Consider the following 23,680-nt stretch of genomic DNA (forward strand, 5'->3'; position numbering starts at 1 on the left):
GTGTGGAACAAATAACGACATTTGCTTCTCAGATTCTTTCCTAAAAACATAAACTTAAATTCATGATCAATATCTTGATCAATAATCAAAATATATTATGTTTTATTATTATTGTTAACAACAACATTTTTCTCAGATTTTTCTTTTACATTAAAAAAAAAAAAAAAAATAATCATCTCAAAAAATATATATATATCTTTTTATGTTTTTAATTTTTTTTTTATTTTTTTGAGAAAAAATATATAAAAAAAAAAAGGAAATATATATATATTAGGGCTGTCAAATGCTTAAACACGATTAATCACATCCAAAATAAAATTTGTTTACATAATATATGTGTGGTATACTGTGTATATTATTATGTATATATAAATACACACACATGCATGTATATATTTAAGAAGAAATATGTTATTTTTATATATTAAATATATATAATATAAAATAAGAATATAAATATATAAATGTATACATGTAAATATTTTCTAATATATAATTTATGTGTGTGTATTTATATATACATAATAAATATACCCGGTACACATACATATATTATGTAAACAAAACTTTATTTTTGGATGTGGATTAATACCGTGATTAATCATTTGACAGCCCTAAATATATATATATATATATATTTTCAGCTTATCAGAATTTTATATATATATAAAAAAATCAAAATCAAAAAAATATAATAATATAAAAATAATTATAAAAATAATTATTAATACTGGCTTATCAAAATTTTATTTGGGAAAGAAAATTGAAATCTCATCTCTATTCCTCCTAGACATAGAGATTTATAATTAAAAAATATATATAATAAAACGTTTGCTTAATAATAAAATATTAATATTATTGGCTCATCGGAATTAAACAACATTAATAAAAAAATAAAAACAACTGAAATCTCTTTAACATCTGAAATATTTCTCGTAGACAGCAATGAGATTAAGTGGAGAGCGAATAGTGACAATTATTTCTCAGATTTTTTTCCTGAAAAAAAAGGAGAAATATAAATAAAAAAAATTCTAGGTTTAAACAATTATAAAATTCATCATTATCAGCTCAGCAGAATTCAAACGTCTGTGCATCTGTTCACATTTTAAGAGAAACATAAAGACTTGAACATAAAAGCTCATAAAGAAAACTATCAAACTATCAAAAATAGACACTTGATTTTTTTCGTTGTTGTTGTTGTCTTCTTACAATAATCCTGTTGTCATACTACAATTACCACTGATTATGATACTCCAAGCTGACCCCAATGAGCCACTTGTTTCTGGATAAGGAAATCTCTAGCAGGTGCGGGGTGAGCAAGTCAAAGTCTACTGAGAGCTTTAGGAAATGATGTTTAACAATAAGGCCAATTTTGAAACGGCCGGTCCACTGAGACGAGGAGGAAATTGCAACAATCTAATGTGATTTACAGCGTCCTCGGGCGAGTGGTATTTGTTGACAGGCCTCGTAAAAACAGACACCTGTGATCGCTCGAGGGTCAAAGTCCTCGGAGTGGACGGCATAGGCCGTGAGAATCTCAAATGAGCGTTTAGGGTCATTTACAAAGATTAGATAAAGCTGTACAAAAACATCCCCAAATACTATAATCCCCAAAAGCCCAAATGATGGCGAATAAACATCTCACTATGCATGAAACATGTCTCTAGATGAGAAAAAGACAACACAAACAACATCATTATGTCAGTCAGGCTTGAATTCAACGGATGACCGCTTTTAATTGTAGCCGTGACATCAATTATGCAAATGAGAACAATAAACAAACTAAAACGAGCGTCACTAGATCAAATAAACAAAATCATCAAATATTCGCTTTAGCACATGTAGTACATGCAATCAAAGGCCTCTTGGGTATCTGTAAATGATTCATTCCTACTCATACAGTCTCCGAATTTGCTCGAAAAATTCATTTTTGGAGTCAAAAAGGAAAGTGACCTTTTAATCTATTGATGCAAGGCCTGATGGGACTCGAGTAACGGTCTCAGCCAGTGATGTGGGATCACGAAGGTGACATGCAATAATAATTTTTGACATTCAGTAAATCCGAGCCTGCTAATCTGCTTCATGATTAATCTGGGCTGTCCAGGAAAGTGTGTGTCTATAGATACAGCAGGTGGAGCTGACGCGATCCACCGAAGAGCCATCTGCTGGTCAAATTAGCTACTGCAGGACTTTATGCACCCAGGTGTCCTTCCGAACATGTTTGACCTACTTTCATCTGTGGAACATAAAAGAAGATATTTTGAAGAATGTTCAAGCTGCTCTTTTCCATACAATGAAAGGATATAGTGATCAGGGGCTGTCAAGCTCCAAAAAAGTACCACAACGCTAGTCCTTGTGTATTAAAAACATAATAAGTTTTGCTTTATTTTCCAAGTAAAGACTTGAAGTACATCTCACAAATCACAGGGACAACTTTTACAATGCTTAACGTGAGAAATGGCACAAATCTTCACATTTAGCGTCTATTCTGGAGCAACAACGTTTTTAATTATAATGTTATTTCCTTTAATAAGGCACAAATTTGACTTTATTTTGCACACAAAGACTAAAATTAAGAATTAATCACATAAGTCACATGGACTTTTTGCATGGTGCTTTTTTGTTGTTTCTTGAGCTTACTCGGAAAGAGCTGCACAAACATTCATCAAAACATCTGCGTGAGAAACAGGAAGACTTTTAAGTCTTTTCTTTCGTAAATCTGAAATATTTGTACTTTTGTATGTTTAATCTTAGCACGTGAGAAATGGTGGAAATCTTTTTCAGTTTAAGTTTTCAGGTCTTTTTTTGTAGTTTCTTGAGCTTGACATGCCCTAGTCACAATTATTGGAAAGGAGCAGCATGAACATTTGTCAAAACATATCTTTTTGTGCTCTACAAAAGAAAAAATGTGGTTTTGCAACAACTAGTGCACTACATTCCAAGTCTCCTTAAGTCATAAGGTAGATCTATGTGAGAAATAGGAAGAAACTAAAGTCTTTGACTTAAAATATAATTTATACTTTTGCATATTCAATCTTGACTTGCAAAAAACATTTTAATTACAATGTTAATTGCATTAACAAAGCTATTAAATACATTTCAACATATTTTGCATGCAAAGCCTTCGCACGTGTCATTCAGACAAGTTTTCTGGTGTTTTTTTTTTTTTTTTTGTCATTTCTTGACCTGGACATGCCCTAGTCACAATTCTTGGAAAAGAGCAGCATGAACATTTATCGAAGCGTCTCTTTTGGTGCTCAACGATACAACGTCATGAGGGTGAAGGGATTTCTTCTTTCGGTAAACTAGCCCTTTAACAAGCAACCTAAAAAAGCCTCGGCGTGGTCTGCAGACGGATGCCGCCCGAGACATGAGCATCAGAGATTTAGGCAATCGAGCAGCTTCAGGGAGGTTAAACCACAGCACTGTATGAAGCAGGTAATGAGGGACATCCGGGCCTTTTAGCTGATAACTTTAAAGAGACAAGACTAAGGGGGGTTTCTTTCCCTCAGGGGCCTGAAATCTCTTGCTTGGAAGCTTCAAAAGGGAAATACGTTATTGAAATCACTCACGTCACTTTCTGCCTGAGTCAATCAAAGTGTAGAGGAGCTGGCAAGGGTGCAGGCAGCTCGGAGACACTTAAGAAGATTGCTAAATGCTACAGCACGACGCTTCCCGAAAAATCACGACATAATGAGCACCATTCTAAGTAACGCCAAAAAACAGACCTTTGGTGCAATTCCCGATATAGCGACAGCCACAGGAAATCATTGTAAGCACACAGTCTGAACATAAACACTCGAAATGGAAGAATAACACAGGCCTGTGTTATTGAGCAATAATACTCTGAGGCTGCAGAAACACAAAGTGATTTTTATGGCGCTACGTGGGACCACAGTATTGTGCAGATTGCGGTGTACAGTTTCGACACGGGATATTTTGGTCCGGTCAGTGCGGCGCTGGACAGGGTGTTTTGTGGTCAGACAGAGGCACACCCAAGCTAAACGGACTGTTTTTAGAGCTGGTGTGGAGGATTGTGGGAAAGTGGACCCTAATTTGACGCCTCATCCCAAATTGAAGGATATGAATTAAAGAGTGCACGGCTGAAATCATGCTAATACATACAATACAAGTCAAACGTTTGGACACACTCGACTATTTTTTTGCATGATCACAGAAAACATTTCTGGTCAAAAAGCTTGTTAATTTGAAGACAAATATAAAAGCGTATTGTTATAAAATGTTATTTTGAAGACCAACGTTTTAAAAGCTAAATTATAAGAGCTTTAATTTTAGCTATAAAACCAAATGCAAATTATTTAGTTTTTTTGGTCACTACACAATTACATGCATTTCTCTTTATAGTTATAAAAAAGTATTTATGTATTTTATTACATTTATATCATGTGAGATTTTTATTGTATATTATATTCTACATAAAACAATATTCTGCATAATAAAGCAACTATAAAACTAATAAATAAAATGAACATTTACATACAAATACATCAAGAAATATATTTTATTTTCATTTAATATTTTATTGTATGCAATACAATAATAAAACAAATGAATTATAAATAAATGCAACATTTACATAATAAATATTATATATAAAGACATGTATATACGTTTAGTTTTTACAAAGTATTTATTTTACAAATATGAATATACAACATAACATTTACACACACACACACAAATACACACACACAAATACACACACACACACACACACACACACACACACACACACACACACACACACCAAACTAAACTAATAATCTAATGCTAGTATTTATTCATTTGATGCCAGCAAGTCCTATAGTGCGGATGGAGACGGTGTGTGTGTGTGTGTGTGTGTGTGTGTGTGTGTGTGTGTGTGTGTGTTTGTGAAAGAGAGAGAGAGAGAGAGAGAGAGATCTATAAGTTTGTGTGTTGTGTGTTGTTGAGAGAAGAGAGAAGAGAGAGAGAGTGTGTGTGTGTGTGTGTGTGTGGTGTGTTTGTGAAAGAGAGAGAGAGAGAAAGAACAAGAGAGGGGGGGGTGTGTGTGTGTGTGTGTGTGTTTGTGTGTGTGTGTGTGTGTGTGCACTCAAAGAGAGAGAGAGAGGAACGAGAGTGAGTGTTGTGGTGTGTGTGTGTGTGTGTGTGTTGTGTGTGTGTGTGTGAGTTTTGAAGAGAGAGAGAGAGAGAGAGAGAGAGTGAGTGTGTGTTGTGTGGTGTGTGTTTGGAGGCGGAGCTTGCAGTGAGATCGCGCCACTGCACTCCAGCCTGGGCGACAGAGCAAGACTGGAGGACACACACCAGTGAGTGTGCCCCAGCTTTAGAGAGAGAGAGAGAGAAGCCAGATTGTATGTCACGAGAGAGAGTGAGTGTGTGTGTGTGTGTGTTTTCTTTTTGTAAATGTAAAACTGCTGGACTTTCCCAAAAACAAGCCCCCAGCTTTATTACCACAAGCCAGATTTATTCACAGCCCTTTTTCTTTTTGATTAAAAGTCGACCACATGTTGATTTATGAGAGCATGAGCGAGCGAGAGGGAGGGAGGCGGTAAAGATGACATCATGCGGTTGGCAACCTCTCGCAGAGGTGACATCCACTCGCTTTGTGTGTGTGTGTGTGTGTGTGTGTGTGTGTGTGTGTGTGTGTGTGTGTGTGTGTGTGTGTGTGTAAGTAAAAGCCTGTGTGTGGCGCAGCTGTACGACACCACAATCACAAATCCACCTGGACGGCGTGTGTGGGCCGAACGGCGCCTTTAAACAAAACCACTTAAAGTCAATACGACACAGATTGCAACACAATTTACATCCACAACTAGATGCATTTCTGAGCAAAACAAGATATTCAAAGAAAAACAAATGTGATTTTGATTTATCTATGAGATGCTACTAGCTTAACTGGAAACAAGCAACATTGTCCAATTAGTAGCTACATGCTAATTTGTTTTGGAGTATTTTTATGTCATGTTGTATTGTACTTATAGGTTTTTATGTATTGTTGCTTTGGAGATTTGGGTGTAGTACTATGAATTTCATTAGAGATTATTTTATAATTCCTTTCCAAAAAGAGTTGCTTGACAGTTTCCAGACTCTCATACAAAGCATTAGGTGAACAGTGAACAGTTAAAAAGGTTAATTTAATTGATTTAGATTTTTATTTATAATTATTTATGTAACTATCGCTTACTGCTAACTTTTAACATCTAAATGCTAACTTTTTTATCCAAAATAGTAGCATAGCATCTTTCGCTTCGCAGAATTACTTTCAAAGCTTCTCCAACAATGAAAATGACAAAAGAATAATAACAGAATGTCCCCCGTTCAGCCGGCTGTGCTGTACGACAACCTGACGAGACAGTAATTAGCAATCAGAGCCTGGAGAGTACAGATGACGACATCGTAGCCAATCAGACGGCGCCGTGCGCAGGGTTTCGGTGGCCAGGGGTTTGAGGGGGGATGGAGTGATTAAAGCTCTGGGACGATGTGCACTGCCTAGTAAACATCTGAATCACACAGAAGACACAAACACAGACACGCAGAGCAAATGTGAGGACGTCGCGGTACAAAAACACAGACGGATTGATAGTGAGAAATTATATATCCTATAGTCATAGGCAGCACATAATAAAAAGAAAAACACAAATGTGATCTAGTTATTGTCTCAATTGTTTGTCCAAGACTACATTGAGCATAAACAAACAACAAATGCTTGAGATTTTACTCATCAGTTCCTGAAGAGATCTCGACAACGTCTCAAAAAATCTCAATTTGAACTCAAATGTTTCTGATCAAATAATCGATCCACTTTAATTTTTATAGCTTTTTTGGTGAGATGAAAAAAAGAGACACAAATCAGTCCTTAGTTAGGAGTTAGTGTATGAAATTATGGACTCATTTTGGGATCTCTTTTTTAAGAAAATGAGGTGAAAAACGCAAGTATACAAATGCAAAAAAAAAAACAATTAAAAAAACAGCCAAATTTAGAAATTTTTGATGGTTTATCCATTTTTTTGTAAGAATTTGAGAAACAATGCAAATGCTTCTAGCTCGAGTTTGTGTTTATTTGCATTCTAAAATGCATAATTACAAAGTTTTGCACCATTTTTGCGTTTCCAAACAGCGTTAAAAATAAGACTTTAAATAATTTTGGAGAAAATCCATTTTGCCGCGCTACGTCTAGCCATTTTTTAATGCATCTGCAGTTAACACCTCTTTACAAATGTGAACCTGAATAAACGTGAATCATAGTCCGATAAATCGACTAGACATTCAAGAAACCCACAACTCGTAATAGTTTTGCTCACCCTCATTGCATCAGACATACTTTAGATTTTGGGCTGCCTTACAAATCCAACAAACAGGAGAACAGAACAATGTCGGGCACACAAAGACGTGGCTCACGTATCTCACAGCGGCCCATTCTCACGTTATCTCTCGGGCAGCGCTTGAATTACACCTATTTTAGGCTTGAAAGCAGTAGGGGGAGGCTTTACCGCCGCTTTCATCCCGCGCTTGCACTCGCCTATCTTTACTTCACTTGACTCTTTGTTTTGTTTCCCTAATGCGTCTCTAAACCCATCTTAGGGGAGAAACGGTGCAGAACAAATCCTGACTTCGAGCCTTGGAAATTAAAAGACAGCGCAAGCCCCGATCCGCCTGATGAAGAGATATACACGCAGAAAAGAGAGACGAAATAATCCAATAAACAGTGATCTCGTGCTTCAAGTCTCTACGTGTACGGGGAGATCCTTAAACCCACACAGAGTTTTGTTTTAGATGATTATGAAGCCTTAACAACTGTGAATGTGCAAAACCACAGACTTTCAAAATCTACTAGTCGGTTTGGCTGGATAACTAGCTGATTAATCAGTTTAAACAAATCCTTTATAGCCTAATTAGCTTAGTTTCAGGTTTAATTGACCTAAAGAATACATGTTTTCTGAGAGGATTAAATCAGGTAAACCACTGAAGAGATAAAACTAATTAAATTACAGTTAATTAAAACTGACGTCACTAAAAGTATCAAAACTAATACAAATTAAAAGTATTATTGAATTTCCTAATTAAGCTTGAGTTCTTAATTTTAAAAACTGTCACAAAGAAAAAGTTCTGAAAGTTTACACAAGTATACCTTAATCGACACAAGTTTCTTAATCGACTGGAGATAAGGTTAATCAACTAGTTGACCATCATGAACCATCACAAATGTTAAGAAAAGCTAAAGTTTAGTCTTAACCTCAAGATTTGTCACAAACAAAAGGTTTCTTTCAAACATTAAACCTGCCGCTCTGCCATGACAGAACTTCTCACAACTGCTGGTAAGAATAGTCCTACTGTTTACTCATTACGTAATAGTTACAAGAATCCAGGACAATGATATTGACCCTTCAATCACTGAATCAGCCAATATTGGGTCTGCGATTGAAATGCATAAATGTTGACCCAAAAAAGAGGAATAAGATACTGGGGCTTTGATTTTTAATACGTCAATATTGACCCAAAACAGCCACCTTCATCCACTGAATCAGCCAATACTGGGTCTGCAATGGTAATACGTCAATGTCGAACCAATATGACCACCCTCAACCACTGAATCAGCCAATATTTGGCCTGTGAAAGGAATACGCAGATGCTGACCCAAAATAGCCACCTGAATCTTGAAGTCTTTACATTTGCATGACACTTAGTCTTAATTCTAGAAAAAACAACTGTCTATTCTAGACTTTTGACACACTTGAGACTTAAACTTGACTCTTAAACTCAAGTTTCATCTTAGTTTGGTCTTACATAAGGCCAAGGAGCCGGTGAGCAGCGGAGACAGCAGCAGTGCGCTCAGGGAGAGCAGGATTGGCAGGTGGCTGGCTGGCATCATGTCGTAGATGACCTCTGACCTGTCTGGAGAGCCGCGGCCCCACAGGCTGGAGACGAAGGGTCGGCACACTGGATGTTTGGCACTCTGGAGGATAGAAAACAGGAGAATCCTTATAAGTAACGGTACTCACTGACAGGTGAGATAAACATGCATATGTTAACATTGTTTCACCAGTCAAGTTCATTCACACACTTTATCAGAACGCTCAGTTTGAGCCTGTTCACATTCCCTCAGACTCCCAATTACAGTTTTACACAACTCATAATTAGTCAGGCTTTATCGCTGGATCTCGTCGTTATTTACTTATACGCCCGTCTTGTAATTACCAAGACACTCATCAATATTTCAGACGGCGTCTCCTTGTTTTAGCCAAATTGCGATTAATCCCCCAGTCACCGCTCCCTGCCTCGGGAGTCGACTCGCGGGTTGCTGTGTTTCTCACACATGCAGGGCGGAAACCCGGCGAACGTGCTTGTACACCATTTAATTAAAGATGGCAAGTACATCAGATGGCAAGATGGCAAGAGATGCGCGAACACGTGTAGTTGCTTTCGGAAGCAATTGCTCACGTTGAGAATGAAAGAGATGTTGACATGAAGCGATGAGACTCTGTAAAGAGTTACTGTGGCATCTGTAGATGAACTTCCAGGCCTGTGCCACTCAGTAAGGGTGTTCAAACAAGTCACAGTATAAGCTGGCACTTTTTTAATTTGTGCCCTGGGGATCTGGTGGAGGACCAATGTGGTTACTGTGGAATGTGTAAGTTAGGAAGTCTGGTAAAACTGGTATGTGGGATGTCAGATGTTAGATTTTTTAATATTTTGCATTTTGTCTAAATAAATTAGAATATAAAAAAAAAAAACCTAAATGCTATGAGTAAATTAATTTGAAATAAATAAATACAAATATATAAAACTTTTTTTTTAAAAGATTAACTTAGTGTCAAATGATGGCAAACATAATTTAAATGTAAAACAAACAAAAAAAAGATAAGCATGTATAATTAAATATCCAATATTGCCCAATATGGAAAATAAAATAAAAATGATATGGACACAGACACGCTGGGCTTTCTTAATAATAATAATAATAAGAAGAAGAAGAAGAAGAAGAAGAAGAAGAAAAATTAAATACTGTATAAAATAGTATAAAGACAAAATGAACTGATAAATGTATAAATAAATTAGAAATAAAGCACCAAAACCTTAAAATGCTACAAGTGAATTTAGGCATCACATTACAATATGTAGTATACAGAAATATCTATTTTTATGGATTCATTTTAAGTGAGTGCTAGATTATTGCAATGGTCATTTCAAATGTGAGAAAAAAGGGAAATGAACATTTATAATGAAATATACAATACTTTTAGATAAATAAATTAATAGAAAAAAATAAAAATGTAAAATAAATATATAAATTGTCCAAAAACCAATATAGTTTGGACATATTATGTACCCCCCCCCCAAAAAAAAAAAAATACAGACAATATTTGTTATAATATTGCTTAAATACTATTATTATAATATTATGTCAAATATTATCATAATAATTTGTAACAATATTATTTATAATATTTATAATAATAATAATAATAATAATAATAATTTATTTAATATAAAATTATATAATAACTGATTTTAAAAAATGAAAGAGAAGTCTCAAACACCTTGTAACCCTTCTTCAACACTGAAAACTAAACAGTCAAATGTCACCAAGAAGCAAAGATTTATGATTGTGGGTGCCGACATAACGCACTGCACCAGTCCACTATTGTTCTCCTCCCCAGAGGCCACGTGAGACACTTCAAACTTTCATAATAAGTCTATTGTGTCCTTCTGCTGAGATCAACACAATAACACAGTCATCACATCCACGCACACAGTGTCAGTCTGCACCACTATTTGTGCTTCTCTAGTGTGGAGTTACATTTCCAGAGAGTCTGGAAGTCATAATGCGCGAGTGAGGACCTAAAGACAGCTGGCTTGTCAGCTTGGGGTTTCCTGTCAACCTGCATTGCGACACTTGAAATTCTGCTCCACATAAACAATTGAAAACGTCAGTCGAGGGATTCAGCTCTGGAGTGCTACTAGCATAGGGCCAAACAGGCACGGCATGCCCAGACAAAGAGGAGGAATATGTCCACCCTGATTTACGATGCTCCTCTACGCAGGCTGTCCAAATCAGATTCCAAATGCAGCTCCTGTTCACCATGTCTGAAATGGCAAGGTTTGAAGTTTCATTGCAAAAATGAGTTAAAACAAAACAATGGATCCCCCCAAACAACCGTAATAACAAATGCAACCATGTTGCATTCATCAAAAGCAGACAATTTGTGTCATGCTTGGTGTAAAGCGATTAAATTTCACGAATGCAACACTGTCTCCTTGCTGGCAATTGTGCAAAATTTGGTGCCAAAGTTTATGAAACCTACTGACACCAGAATATAGGTGTTTCTCGAATCGAATGCTCTCAGTTCATGTTCCCCACCTTGGCTAGCCCTCAAAGGCTGGGACAACATTTGCATTTCAACCACACCGTCATGCAATATGCACAAGGACCTGTGTGTATGAATAATTGAGCTGTACGGAGAGGCGAATGTTATGGACTTGTTGGGGAGCGACACTACATGCACAGCGACTCTGCAAAAATGCTCAAACACTGGTATCATACTTTTGCGTCATGCCATTATGGTTTAGCATGCCATTCCTAACAATGTGTTGCATGCATTGGATACTGAAGCAAAATCGTGCCACACTCAGTACATACTGAACAGTTTTGGTGTGAAACCCCACACCTCCAAACTCCAAAGCATGCAAATAATCCAGGCTTTTTTAAACAAGCCATTATGAGCCAAGGATACACAGTGCCTGCGGATACCAGCATCGCAACCACTTACAGTCAGTCGAGCGGCTCTAGAGATGTGCATTTACTGTATGTGTGCCCAGGTCTTTTATCTTCAGTTCTATCTCCTATCTTTTTTGCTAGCTCCAGACAGTGGCGATATGCCATATGAGTGTGTGTTTTCTTTTTAATGGAGAGCACCAGCAGTCAGATGCAATCAGGGCTGCACTCATGACTGGCTGGCTTCCTAATCCTGCACATTTCCATGCATTATTAATGCTAACATGTCGGATTCGGCACTAAAACGGAGAGATACGACGACAGACAGAAAAGAGAGTGAAAGGTTGAGAGGTCTGGCATTTTAAACTGGGGTACACGAAAAGATGCATGCCCTGCGGTCGCAGAAATAATAGGCATGTTAAAATGACGCAAGCACATCAAAGACACAACTGCGTTCTAATGTGTGAACAGAAATATCAAAACAACAACTTCTAAATAAGCACTGAAGAGTCATAAACAATGTCCAAGTTCAAACTGTGGCTGTGGACGGCGCATGCTGCATTTAATGCGCTTGCATGATTATGAAATCTACAGTGCTGAAAAACAAAGATAGAAAGACAGAAAGACAGCCAGCGCTGTGAGTTTATGTGCATGTACGTTAAGTAGTTCATCCTGGTTTTTGCAAAGACTGACGCAAGAATGCAAAAATCTGGTAGCAGCGCATGTCGACGAAGGAACTACCATGCAGATGCTCAGAAAAGAAACAGATGCAGCTGCATAACAACTGGGAGGACAACAGTGTGTGTGACTTTTAATGCTGGATAATCAGAGGAGGAAGCCAGATCGGAGTCCCCAGTGAGTCTGTGTGAGGGAAGAAACCATGGCGTATGTCCAATTAAAACTCCCAATTATGCGCTCCAGAGAGCGTTCCTCAATATGCAGATCAAACCGATGATAACTGCGCAATCACGCGTGATCGCAAAGAAACCTCGCTGCAACACTCTCTTAACCCCTTTAGTCACCTTTGACTCTCGATATTGTAGATGATGGCATGCTAACATCACAATCTGCAATCTCTGAAGCTAATGAATGCTACAAAGGAAGATGTATCAGCGTCACATGCATTCGAAGCTAACGAATGCTAATTAGACGTCTAGATTATAGCTAAAGAAGTGATGCACGCTGTGTAGTGAGTAGCATGTCATTACGCACAATACCGCCACCAAAAACAAGTGGAAAAGAACACGGGGTCCTGATTTTATGCTAGGTAAATGGGCCGCCTGATTATACGCACACTAAAAACGTGATGGTTTAAAACCAGATTCAAGACAAAAGACCTCAGAGGGGTCTCATAAAACAATGCTGTGGCCATTTCTATTTACGAGCGAATGTAATATCCCTTAAAGAGCCTCTTGTTATGGCGCAGTTCCCTATGTATGCTACAGGCAACAGAGGCCCTTGTGAATGGCTCCTGATTCAGTCCAATTATCAAGGACACACACTCCTTCTGCGGTCACACACACACTTTTGTGTCTGTCCGCAGCCGTAAAGTGAGAGAGCTCGAGCACACACACATCTGGCTTTCATGTCAGCGCCAGATTTGACTGTGTAGTCCAGGTGGCTTGACTTCATGTTTGTCTTTCTTTGCTGTCCAGGCTGCCGTTTTGAATAGAGCACAGAGAGAGGCCAAGCATCCGTCCCTGCGGCAAATTCAGCCAGAGGTGCTTTCACAATTCAGCTACTATTTCCACTTCAGTTCTGACAGTATAGCAGACATTTAAAGTCAGTGGTAAACCCAAGTTTGTATCGTTTAAAACGAGTATACGAAAAACACTGTGAAATCCAATAACAAGCATCTGGAAAGTTGCAGCACTGGTGACGTGTATTAATTGTGACACAAAAACAATACTGATGTGATGGAACTTCCTACCTCACAGGAAGCATTTAATGATACTTTACCACTTACTTTGCTTGCTTTCTGCCCTAAAGAATCACTAGTAGAGAGTAAATGTCACAAAAAATAAGTAATGTTTCTAATTAAAATAATAATAAAGTTAAATAATAAATTAAATAATAATAGATAGATAGATAGATAGATAGATAGATAGATAGATAGATAGATAGATAGAACAAAGGAAAATGAGAATATATAAATAGGTATCCAATATCTACTTTACTTTCTCTGTAATCTACAATTTCTTATTAAAGACTTTTGATGTTAGGATGAAATCTGACTTGTGACAAGAATAAAGAGGACATGTTCTTGACAGATTTAGTGAGATTCATCCTAAAGCCTTGCCGTACACTGCCAATGTTGAGTAATCATATGCATTTGCATGCATTTGTGGGAGCATTATGTAAATATTTTTCACCAGTTCTATCCTCTCCCTCTAATGCTCCACACAGATGCATAACAATCACAGCATTATCAGGTGATTGCCTCTCATTTCAAGACACACACCTGCCATTGCCGTCATGGCTGCAATCCATAGAGACACTGAGAGAAGACACCAACGTCTTCTGTGACCAAAGCCTCCTGCTTTTGCGTTTGTTTACAATGGCAGCAAGATGATCTACGGCTTTTCCCTGCGCTGCAGATGTGCCATGGAGCCGAGATTAAATGTTCGATGAAAAATAACACATGCAGGAGTCGCTCTGTCTCCACTTAAGATGCAAGACAGTGGCAGGGAAGTGAGAGGCAAGAGAACCAGGAGAACCTTTCTCCTATATCCTATCCAAACAGCCGTTACATAATTCTGAGTCTTGAGTACAACCAAAACGGAGGGAGTGAATGTTATGCACGCGTCAGAACAAAGCGAGTGCTGCTTCATGCTGATATGTCATTCTGAGAAAACCAGGTGGCACATTTGACCTTTGCGCTTTCAGGGAGATAAATCCAAGAGTCCTTTCACTTCTGTGAGAGGAACAGATATGCTGCAATGCAGTCAAACATGGCACTCCCATAAAGCTTTGTGGCTTTTAGTTCATATCTGTTAGCTTTGAGGCTAATATCTATATGTGTTGTTAACATACTCCTACACAGGGATAAAATAAACCTTTAGAAGATATTTAAGACTGATAAGACTGACAGTTTAAGTACATTTCTGTCCAAAAAATACTCTCTATAATGAGAAAGTCCCCACTCTCCACTACTACCTGCAACCGATTAGCAATAGCAATAACAAATCATGTTTAATGGTTGTGATGAACTAATATGGTAAATCTTCAGTGTATTCCACCACAAACTAAGTGTTTCAACAAGAAATATGTCAGCATTTCCATTACATTGCATTCAAGGTATAAATCTGAATTCCTTGGGAATCGAACCCATGACCTTGGCATTGCTAATGCCATGCTCTGCTAGTTGAGCTGAAGGAATGTCAACACAGCACTCGTAAAGCTGTTTCAGTCTTAAGTCTTTAATGTTTGCAAAAGTGTTGGTTAGCCTATCAGCATTGCCCTCAAGTTTCCTGATAGTGCACTAGAATGGAAAGGCAAGCTATGTTAAGCAGTAGGATATTTTCAGTGTAGGACACATTGTCTAAAAGACAGGTCATTGAGTCTTTGACATGCTCAACTTTATCTTTCAGAAAAGCCAATTTAATCATATCCGGCCTGGCCGCGAACAGCATTAGTCCTTGAAAAAAGAATGACGTTACGTTCTGGATTCTGGCCAAGCCATCTACATGCAATTCCTGCCCTTTAAGACCCAACTTAAAGCTTTCAAGGGCCACCCCAGAGGCGGAAATATAGGCGCGCATTTATATTCCAGATCCCAGCGAGGAATGAAATTACATTAAGCGCAGGTGCCCTCTTGGAAATTGGAATACTTTTCTTAGCTGGGTAAATAGAAGCTCCGCATAGTTGCTACGGGATTGCAGTATGGAATCATTTAAATCAAGATAAATAAATTGTTATTTGAGAAGCTGGCAACCTATGATTCGGTAGCTGCTCCGGAGGATGGGATGGTTCCTTTCAAAGGTGGACAATTATGCTGCCACTCACTGTTATAGGTGGCGCAGCCTGAGGCGGGGTGGATGGGCTGCATTAGCATTCCAGCACTGCGCATCCATTTAAGCTAGGTGTAACCACACTGCCGCAGGCAGGATGTTAGTGATCTATGCTGCAAACAACATCTTGCTCTCGTGGTAGGAAGCATTGAATCCCAACATGAATGCAAGCTCCTGTCTTTTACTGATGGTGGGATACAGTGCATCCTGGTGTTTAGGCTCTAAATGGAACAACACAGGTATTTTTGTTGAATGTAAATGCTACAGACTAGCAAACCCTCGTCTGTGCTGAGAGGCAGTTCTGGGTTTGTGTTTGCACAAACGGAACCTGAACTACACAAGTGGAGCTCTTCAGATTAAGAGCTCTTTCCTCAAGGACACCAGCGCCCCCCTAATACCATTAACTGAAATAAATTCATTGTGCTAATTAACAACCCAGGGGTCAATTCGTCACCTTGTTTATACATGCTCCACTCGACGGGGTCTGCACCGAATTTGCAAAGAGTGGCACATTAATGGTGGCAGTGGGAACAAATGGGGATTTTTTTTGCCCCTTTACTCACCATAATAAAACCATTTTGCTCAAGCACACTGACTCCTTACCACTGTAATTACATGACAGCACTGTGGTGAGTGGGTGCAGGAGTGTATAATCACATTCTGACCGCGACTGGAGCCTAGGGAGAAAGCGCACTGAGGCAAACGTGAATGTGTGCGAGTGAGGTAAGTGTCCCTGGGTTCATGACTGGGCTGAATCGCGAGAACGTGAGAGAGGCGTGTTGAAGACAGAAAACAGATGGCCAGGTTTGGGTTTGTGTCTCCTGTCTGTTACCTCCCTCCATCCCAGCGCGAGAGTAACAACTGGCCACTTTTTACAGCCATTATAAAAGCTGCAAGGAGGAAAGGCAAACAGTCCGGCTTTCCCATGTTCCTAATCTCGCTGACTGGGCTGCACAAGGGAGGGATTGTAGAATAGGAGGAGGGGTCAGAGGTGAGGTGACCCCACATGCTCACTGGGGCAAGGGGTAGGAATGGGGTAGAGGGATTGTTAGCCTCAACTTGTGCAGCTAGATATTCTGATGTGTCCCTGAACGAGCCACTGAGGAAACAGAGACTACACTGTCTGCATATGAAAGTACCACTCATAAACAGGCATCGAAACACTAGGTTATTGTTGGAGTTCGACCTCACGAAGGACTTGCAGTGTTCCCTGAGTCTCAGCATTGATGCTGTGTTGAATCAGAAGCACCTCAACCAATGCCTAACAAATCCTTCCTTGGCCACCCAAAAAAGTTCTTATTCACTCTTTGGACAACTGAAGACCTGCAGGAGGGATCAAAGGTGAGAGGTCAAGCAGCTGGTTAAAGCTCTTTTTTAACCACGCAACATTCTTACGCCACACTTTCTGGGAATAATTTTGCAAGACCATCAAAAACAAATTCATTTAACTCCTACATTTTGCACACAATATGAACAGCAGCATTAAAAGATGCCAGCATTGCGTGCCATGAACAACCCTGTGGGCACTTCATTCGTGTCAGGCAACTGGCCCTTTTCAACACTGTATCAGGCATTAAGTCAGCACTGCATGGTGTGAGGTGTAGTCAGTGTGAGAGCAAGAGGCGCCTTCATTTCCTTATCTCTAAAGAGATCTGACAGGCCCTCGGAGCTGCGAGACAATACCTCTCACTAGAGTTAGATTTAGCTGTAGTGCATCAGCCACCCCGTGGCCTCCAGCTCGTCCAAAGGGTCCGAGCGGTCAAAGAAATGACAAACATTGGTGGAACGAACAGGTAAGAGGACGACAGCACTACACTGGAAGCCTCTCTCTGTCCTTTCGCAGAACCCCCTCCATCAACAACGGTCAATTGACTTGCATTCATGGAACAAAGGGCCTAAATAAGGGAGGGGAAATGAGAAGAGTAAATCTTTCCCTGCTCAGGGAATGACAGAGAGTGAGAGAGAGAGCACAATTGGGTCAATCTGATGAATCGATCTCAGTGATTGGTTGACTGGGCAGACGGAATTGACAGAGGAACGTTTTCCCGCAAGCAAGTAAAGCTGATTACACAACAATCAATTTTTCATTACTGTAACAACTGGCAGTGCTGACCGAAAACGTGACATTGTGGGACAGCTAATCCAATACTATAGGTTCAATGACTTGTTAGAGATCATACTGTTAGCCAAGGAACACTAAAAGCTCTCATGGGATCTTTAATCAGATGCAAGCAAATAGACTCTAATTCTTATCTTAGATACAGCTACTTTATTTTCAAACTGAATATCAATATTTGCTCTAGAGTAGTGTTGGGTGATATGGTCATTTTTCAAATTGTCATATCGTCAGCCCGTGAGATCGACGATACACAATATTATTGTGCATGGGTGGAGCAAGAGAGAGACTCTTTGTTCTTGTCATAGCATAACTATTTGGTGTTTTAAACCGCGCAGATGCGCGAGAGAGAGCCTATGGAATCACCAATAATCGAAAAATATACTTTCAAACATACTGATAAACTAACGTTAAATATAAAAATAATGTATTTAAAATAGCTAGTTCATATACAGTCGGACGCAACTGTCATATTACGCGTCCTGTGACAAATTTGCCGCATCTGCGGACGGAAGTTATCAGTCTAAATGTTCTGCAAAATCAGTCAACGAACTGATGCATCAGTCATACAGCGCTCCAGACGGCGGGCCGCATGACGAGCCCGATGCATCGCCACAGAAACAAGAATCAGTTGCATTTTAACATAACTGTGGCATTAAAATCAGTTAGTGAGGGCTCGTTTAAAATATTGCACATACTGTATATAGGCCGTTCAGATTACTTGTTAAAGTGCAATGAAATACCTCATATCTGCAGACGATGTACGTCTGTTTGTGGATGGAGACTTCTTCACCGACTACAGGCTCTAATCCTCTTTCGCACGCACGTGTGTGTGTGTGTGTGTGTGTGATGCGGTGCTGAAGTGAAATAGCTGGGCAGTTTGATAGCCGAATTATAATAGGCCGCCTAATAAAAAAAATAAATAATAATAATTATAATTCAATATATTAATAGGAGAATGAGCCTAATATCATCTTGACTATTGACAGAGACATCTGTTATTGTCGATATCTCTGACTATTGTTGATACACAATACTATTGTCTATCGGCACAACCCTACTCTAGAGTTTCTTTGTGTGTACAAGAAAGCAGAGAGCTGTTCTGTTCATTATAGGCTAGGAAGCCCCCCTTCTCCTTCTCACCGCCCAAGACTCGTTAGTACCCGCTGAGCGTGAACAGGAATGTGTGGGCCGACTTAATCAAAATCACTCGTGAGGAATTTGAATGCTTTAAATTAAGAAGCTGTGACGCTCTTTTCTCCTGGTCTCTCTGGTCCAGCCACCTGGTGCGTGCGTCTGCTGATTACAGAGAAACGGGTAGGAGGAGGTGCCGAAGAAGAGCTGAACACATCAAGTGATGAACCTCCAACTGTGCTAGGGGGAAATGAAATGAAAAAGAACAACACAACTTTATTATTTTGGCTCAAAGCAATGGTCCCCTCAAAAAGGAAAGGTTGTGTTCGAGGTGTACACTCTTCTGTTATTGCTATTGCAATCATCTATTCCTCTGAGGGAACACGAGGCGGGCAAATCTTTGTGCACCTGATACATGCCCTCTAGGCCCTTGAGTGCACTCTGGGAAAACAGCTAAGGGTGGTTATGTGGCATCATTCAGGGAGGTGCTTGAATGAGGCAGATTGTTACGCCAGGATGGAGCTGTCAGTGGATAAGTGTGTTTGCTTGCAAAACGTGATGCTAGTCCTTCATTCAATCTGTTTGGTTATGAAGAGGGGGAAAAAGTACCGTAAAAAATGAAGAGGGTGGGAGAAAGCAAAGGAAGCAGGTTTTGGAAAACCTGGTAAAAGAACTGAAGGCTGTCATTCCAGTACAGCCCAAGCTGTTCGGCTGTCGTCAGGCATGCTCAGCAAGATGCAGCCTGCTCCATATGGCTTGCTCAGATCTGCCATCTCAAGGGAAGAACTGCCTGCCTGCGTGTTTGGGAAGAACGAGAGAATGTGCGATTGTGTTTCACTCTGAAACGCTCATGTTTATGCAGAATATCAAGCCGGGTATTGTTACTGCTGTCCAGTTCTGTCTAAAATAGAAGCAGAAGCCTTTTCCAAAATGTATTTTCTTGGTAAACCTCTGCACTGTTGAATTTCCAGAGTGCTTTGGAAATTATATCGAGTCCAAGGAGAACTTTCCACAGCATACCTTGCTAAGGGAGATGCTTTCTCCCAAGCCTAGCAACATTGAACATATTCCCATGGTGAAAATGTGGGCTCCAGTCCAGACAGGCTCAGCAGACCAAATCTAACAAAGGTCTGATGATTTATAACAACAAGACTTGTAAAAAAACAGCAATAATGGTTGTTTAAAAATAGTAAATCTAAAAATAAGTTAGGTTTATGCTTATAAAAAGTAAACATTTTTTGACAAAAATCATTCATATTCAAGACAAAGCTGGCCCAAGCAAGATCGAATTTGGGTCGGCTATGCAAAATCACCACTGGACTATGTATATACATACACAGACACACACAGGTCTTGCATGGAAAACATTCTTTCTCCCTTCCTGATCATGTGGAGGCGGTAAGAATTGTGCAGCCTTGTGCGAGCAGGAGCTTGATTGAGCAAGTGTGAATGGTAACAAGGCCCGAGGGGCCAAACAGACAGGCAGTAGGGATTACAGAGTGGGATTAAATAAGATCATGTATGAAACACACATGAGAAAAACTTCACAGGGAGCCCTGTTTACTAGAGCAAGCTATTCCCCGTAAGCACACGGGTGGGGGTTTGCTTACACACATGCAGGGACTACATGGTGGATCTGGATGAAAATAGATTCGTCTGGAGTCACGTAGTCACGTAAAGATGACAGACTAGAACAAATACATTTGAAAAACAGAAGTACAGCCTAACGGGCCATAATAAGGGTAGTTTTCAATATGTGCAAGTCGATTTATAAGAAAGAATGTACCACAACAAAAACACTGGTGAAAACAACATTCACATATTGCACAGCCAGTAAACTCAGCGCTTCTTTAATTTTGCCCAATAAACGGTCACAGCATTCTGTTAGATCTCCAAAATTAAGCTATATTCGAGGCTCAATTTAACTTTGTTTTGGTCTTTGTTTTAACTACTAGAACACAGAATTACTGAGGAAAAGCACTTTTCAGAAAAACATACTGTGCGTGTATACTATAGTATGCATACTGCAGAAGAAACCTCTAGAAATATTTTGGGTTTTTATGTAAAAGATGATTTCTTGATCCCACTTGCTGAAAACAATGTAGCATACCAGAACACTGATGGCATATGTTTTGTTACAGACTATTTTAAATACTAATGTGCAGTATACAGTATATACTGCAAAAATAATCTTGTAAGGAGCAAGCTAGTATTCCATTCAGAGCGTGGAATTTATAAAAGCTAGTATGCAGTATACAGTATATACTGTCCCATTTTTAGTAGAGTAAGCTAGTATTCCATTTTGAACATGCTGTTTTAAAAACTAGTATTCAGTATATAATATATACTGCACAATTTTTAGAAACAAGTAAGCTAGTATTCAAGTTTAAACATGCAGTTGTAAAAACACTTTTCAGTAAGGAATAAACTTGAATTCCACTTTGAACATGCTGTTTTTAAAAACTAGTATGCAATACTGCATAATTTGTAGTAAGGAGCAAGCTAGTATTCCATTCTGAATACAGTCAGGGTCTGTGGTGCAGCGTAGCTCAGCGAGTGTGTACTAAGGGCCAGATTTAGTATGTGTGTGAGAGAAAAGCATGGGGTCAGTAAGAAGGAGCACGGCCAGTCGCCATTGCTCCCCATGGAAATGTGAACCAGCTGTGGCATTCTGGAGGCCAATCTGCTGGGGCCGATAACACTGGGCCTTTTGTCCATCTGCCCTGACTTTCTGACATTCTCCCACTCGCTCTCCGTCTCATTCCTCATCCCTCGCTTTCCCTTCAGATTTTTCACTCAGCCACCACTCGGCTAGAGAAAACAATCTTCAATCGGTAAGTGGGGGCTCTCAGTCTCACACACGATTGAAAGGCAGTCCCAAAGACACAATATGCTATAAGCACACATCAACAAACAGAAGGCATGCAGCCACACAAAAGACGCCTGATAGGTTGTTGAAGGAAATGGACAAAAATGGGGCTGTTTCACGAAACCTATTTTCTGTCCAAAAAAAAAGGGGAAAACATCCAAGAACTGAATCTTCTGCAAACACTCTGCAAGACAATCAAAACAATATTTCAGTCTAAAAACCACATATTCCTACACACAGACAAATATGATTTTTTATTTTTTATTTTTTTTTACAATTTCAGTAACTACAACCGTTTCTTTTGTTGCAAAATAAAAGCTAGCTAACAGAAGTCATATTTTCCTGAGGAGGCAGCAACAGTACAAAGCTCAAACAGTTTTCATTTACACTAACAAAAAGTGACAAGTACCGTCATTATCACTATTATGAAGTTACAAATGATGTACAAACAAGCTACATTTAAAACTTTCAGATAACTGGCAAAAAACTATGCTAAACTGTTGCAGAAAACTGTGGTAAAACCTTGAACTAAGCTAAAACACTGCTCAAAATTTAGCTAAAAAAAGACTGTACTAAATTGTGCAAGAAAAATTCAACCACCCTAAAAGTCATTATATAATTCACATACTAGCTTCCACTAATAACAGAATAAAGACAGTGCTAAGAAAGACTTGTGTTAGCAAAGAAAGTTCCTCAGAGATCAGCATCCTCACATAAATGACAATGCATGATGTTTTTGTTTACTTATCGCTCTCATTAGCTTGCAGGGGGGATAATTATTATTGTCGAAGAGGTTTCTTGAAAACCAAATCCCGCATTCCGTGTCAATATGGAATAACCGCAATCAGCTGTCCACTCGGACAACATAAACTACCTCTCCTTCCTGTGCTAGGCAGCCCCCTTCCCAGCATTCCACAGCTAAAATAAATAACCCGTCTCCGAATGGTATTTTAATGAGAGTGTGGGAGTGGAACTGTTATGCACGGCTCTCCGCATACCAACGTCTGAGCCTGGCCTCCCTTTACACCGCTAACAATTAGTTAGCTAATCAGCCACCACTGTGAGAGAAATATCTTTTCATAAACACAATATGATTGAGATAATCAGGCTAGTTGGAGCACGCTACAGCAATGACAACATTATGTGTATGCGCATTTAGCCAGGGCTCCATACCCTTGGAAAGAGGGTATGCGCTAACCTTTAAAGAGCAGGTTAATGTATGGGGAGAGGTTTTATGGCTAGGGACGAATTCATTACGGTGAAAATCTCAGCTGATTTGCCATTTCAACCTTCTGCTTATAAACCTAAGGACGGCTTTTTGAAACCCTCCGGTTTTAACCTTAATCTAACCCTCATCTAAGAGGAGACAGGTGAATATCAATTATGTACTGAGAAGTATCAATGTCAAACAGACGGTTCGAACTGCAGGGGTCCAAGTAGGCTAGAGCGTGTTGCCGAGGCGGGGAGTCTTGGTTTGGAAGTTTCACGCTATCTTAACACATTTATTTCATCATCAGCTCTCTGGGCCTAAAAGGTAATCTAAGGTGCCTTGCTTGGGATTCTACTGTAGGTTCGAGAAAGTGGCAATGCGGTGGCGGAGATTAGCCTGCAAGAGATGATTCATGGAGCTGTGTGGTCATATGTTCTAGGATGTTCCTTGACAGCAAGCTTGTTTTAACTAAACGACCACCGTGTTAAAAGCAATTAAGGCTGCTGTTGAGAGCGGCATAGCAGTCGCTGTACCATGAATGGCAAGTCTCCTGGAAGTTCTATTAAATCCTGAGGTGGGAGTTTGCAGGTTACACTCAAACAGAACGAAAGGGGTAAGGCTGACTTGT

The 23,680-nt window shown here is 39.4% G+C and overlaps 1 protein-coding gene across 1 annotated transcript in view; it reads right to left on the bottom strand.

Annotated features, from left to right (window-relative positions):
* The window catches only part of LOC109080143 (receptor-type tyrosine-protein phosphatase S-like), a 135,579-nt gene that overhangs the window by 94,841 nt on the left and 17,058 nt on the right, over positions 1–23,680 (bottom strand). The window contains exon 2 of the mRNA XM_042712281.1: positions 8,785–8,953. Within this exon, the coding sequence (XP_042568215.1) occupies positions 8,785–8,869 (85 nt within the window). The 5' untranslated portion in view covers positions 8,870–8,953. The remainder of the gene's footprint in view (positions 1–8,784; positions 8,954–23,680) is intronic.

The sequence above is a fragment of the Cyprinus carpio genome, chromosome A22 (assembly GCF_018340385.1).
Source record: "Cyprinus carpio isolate SPL01 chromosome A22, ASM1834038v1, whole genome shotgun sequence".
Classification (NCBI taxonomy): domain Eukaryota; kingdom Metazoa; phylum Chordata; class Actinopteri; order Cypriniformes; family Cyprinidae; genus Cyprinus; species Cyprinus carpio.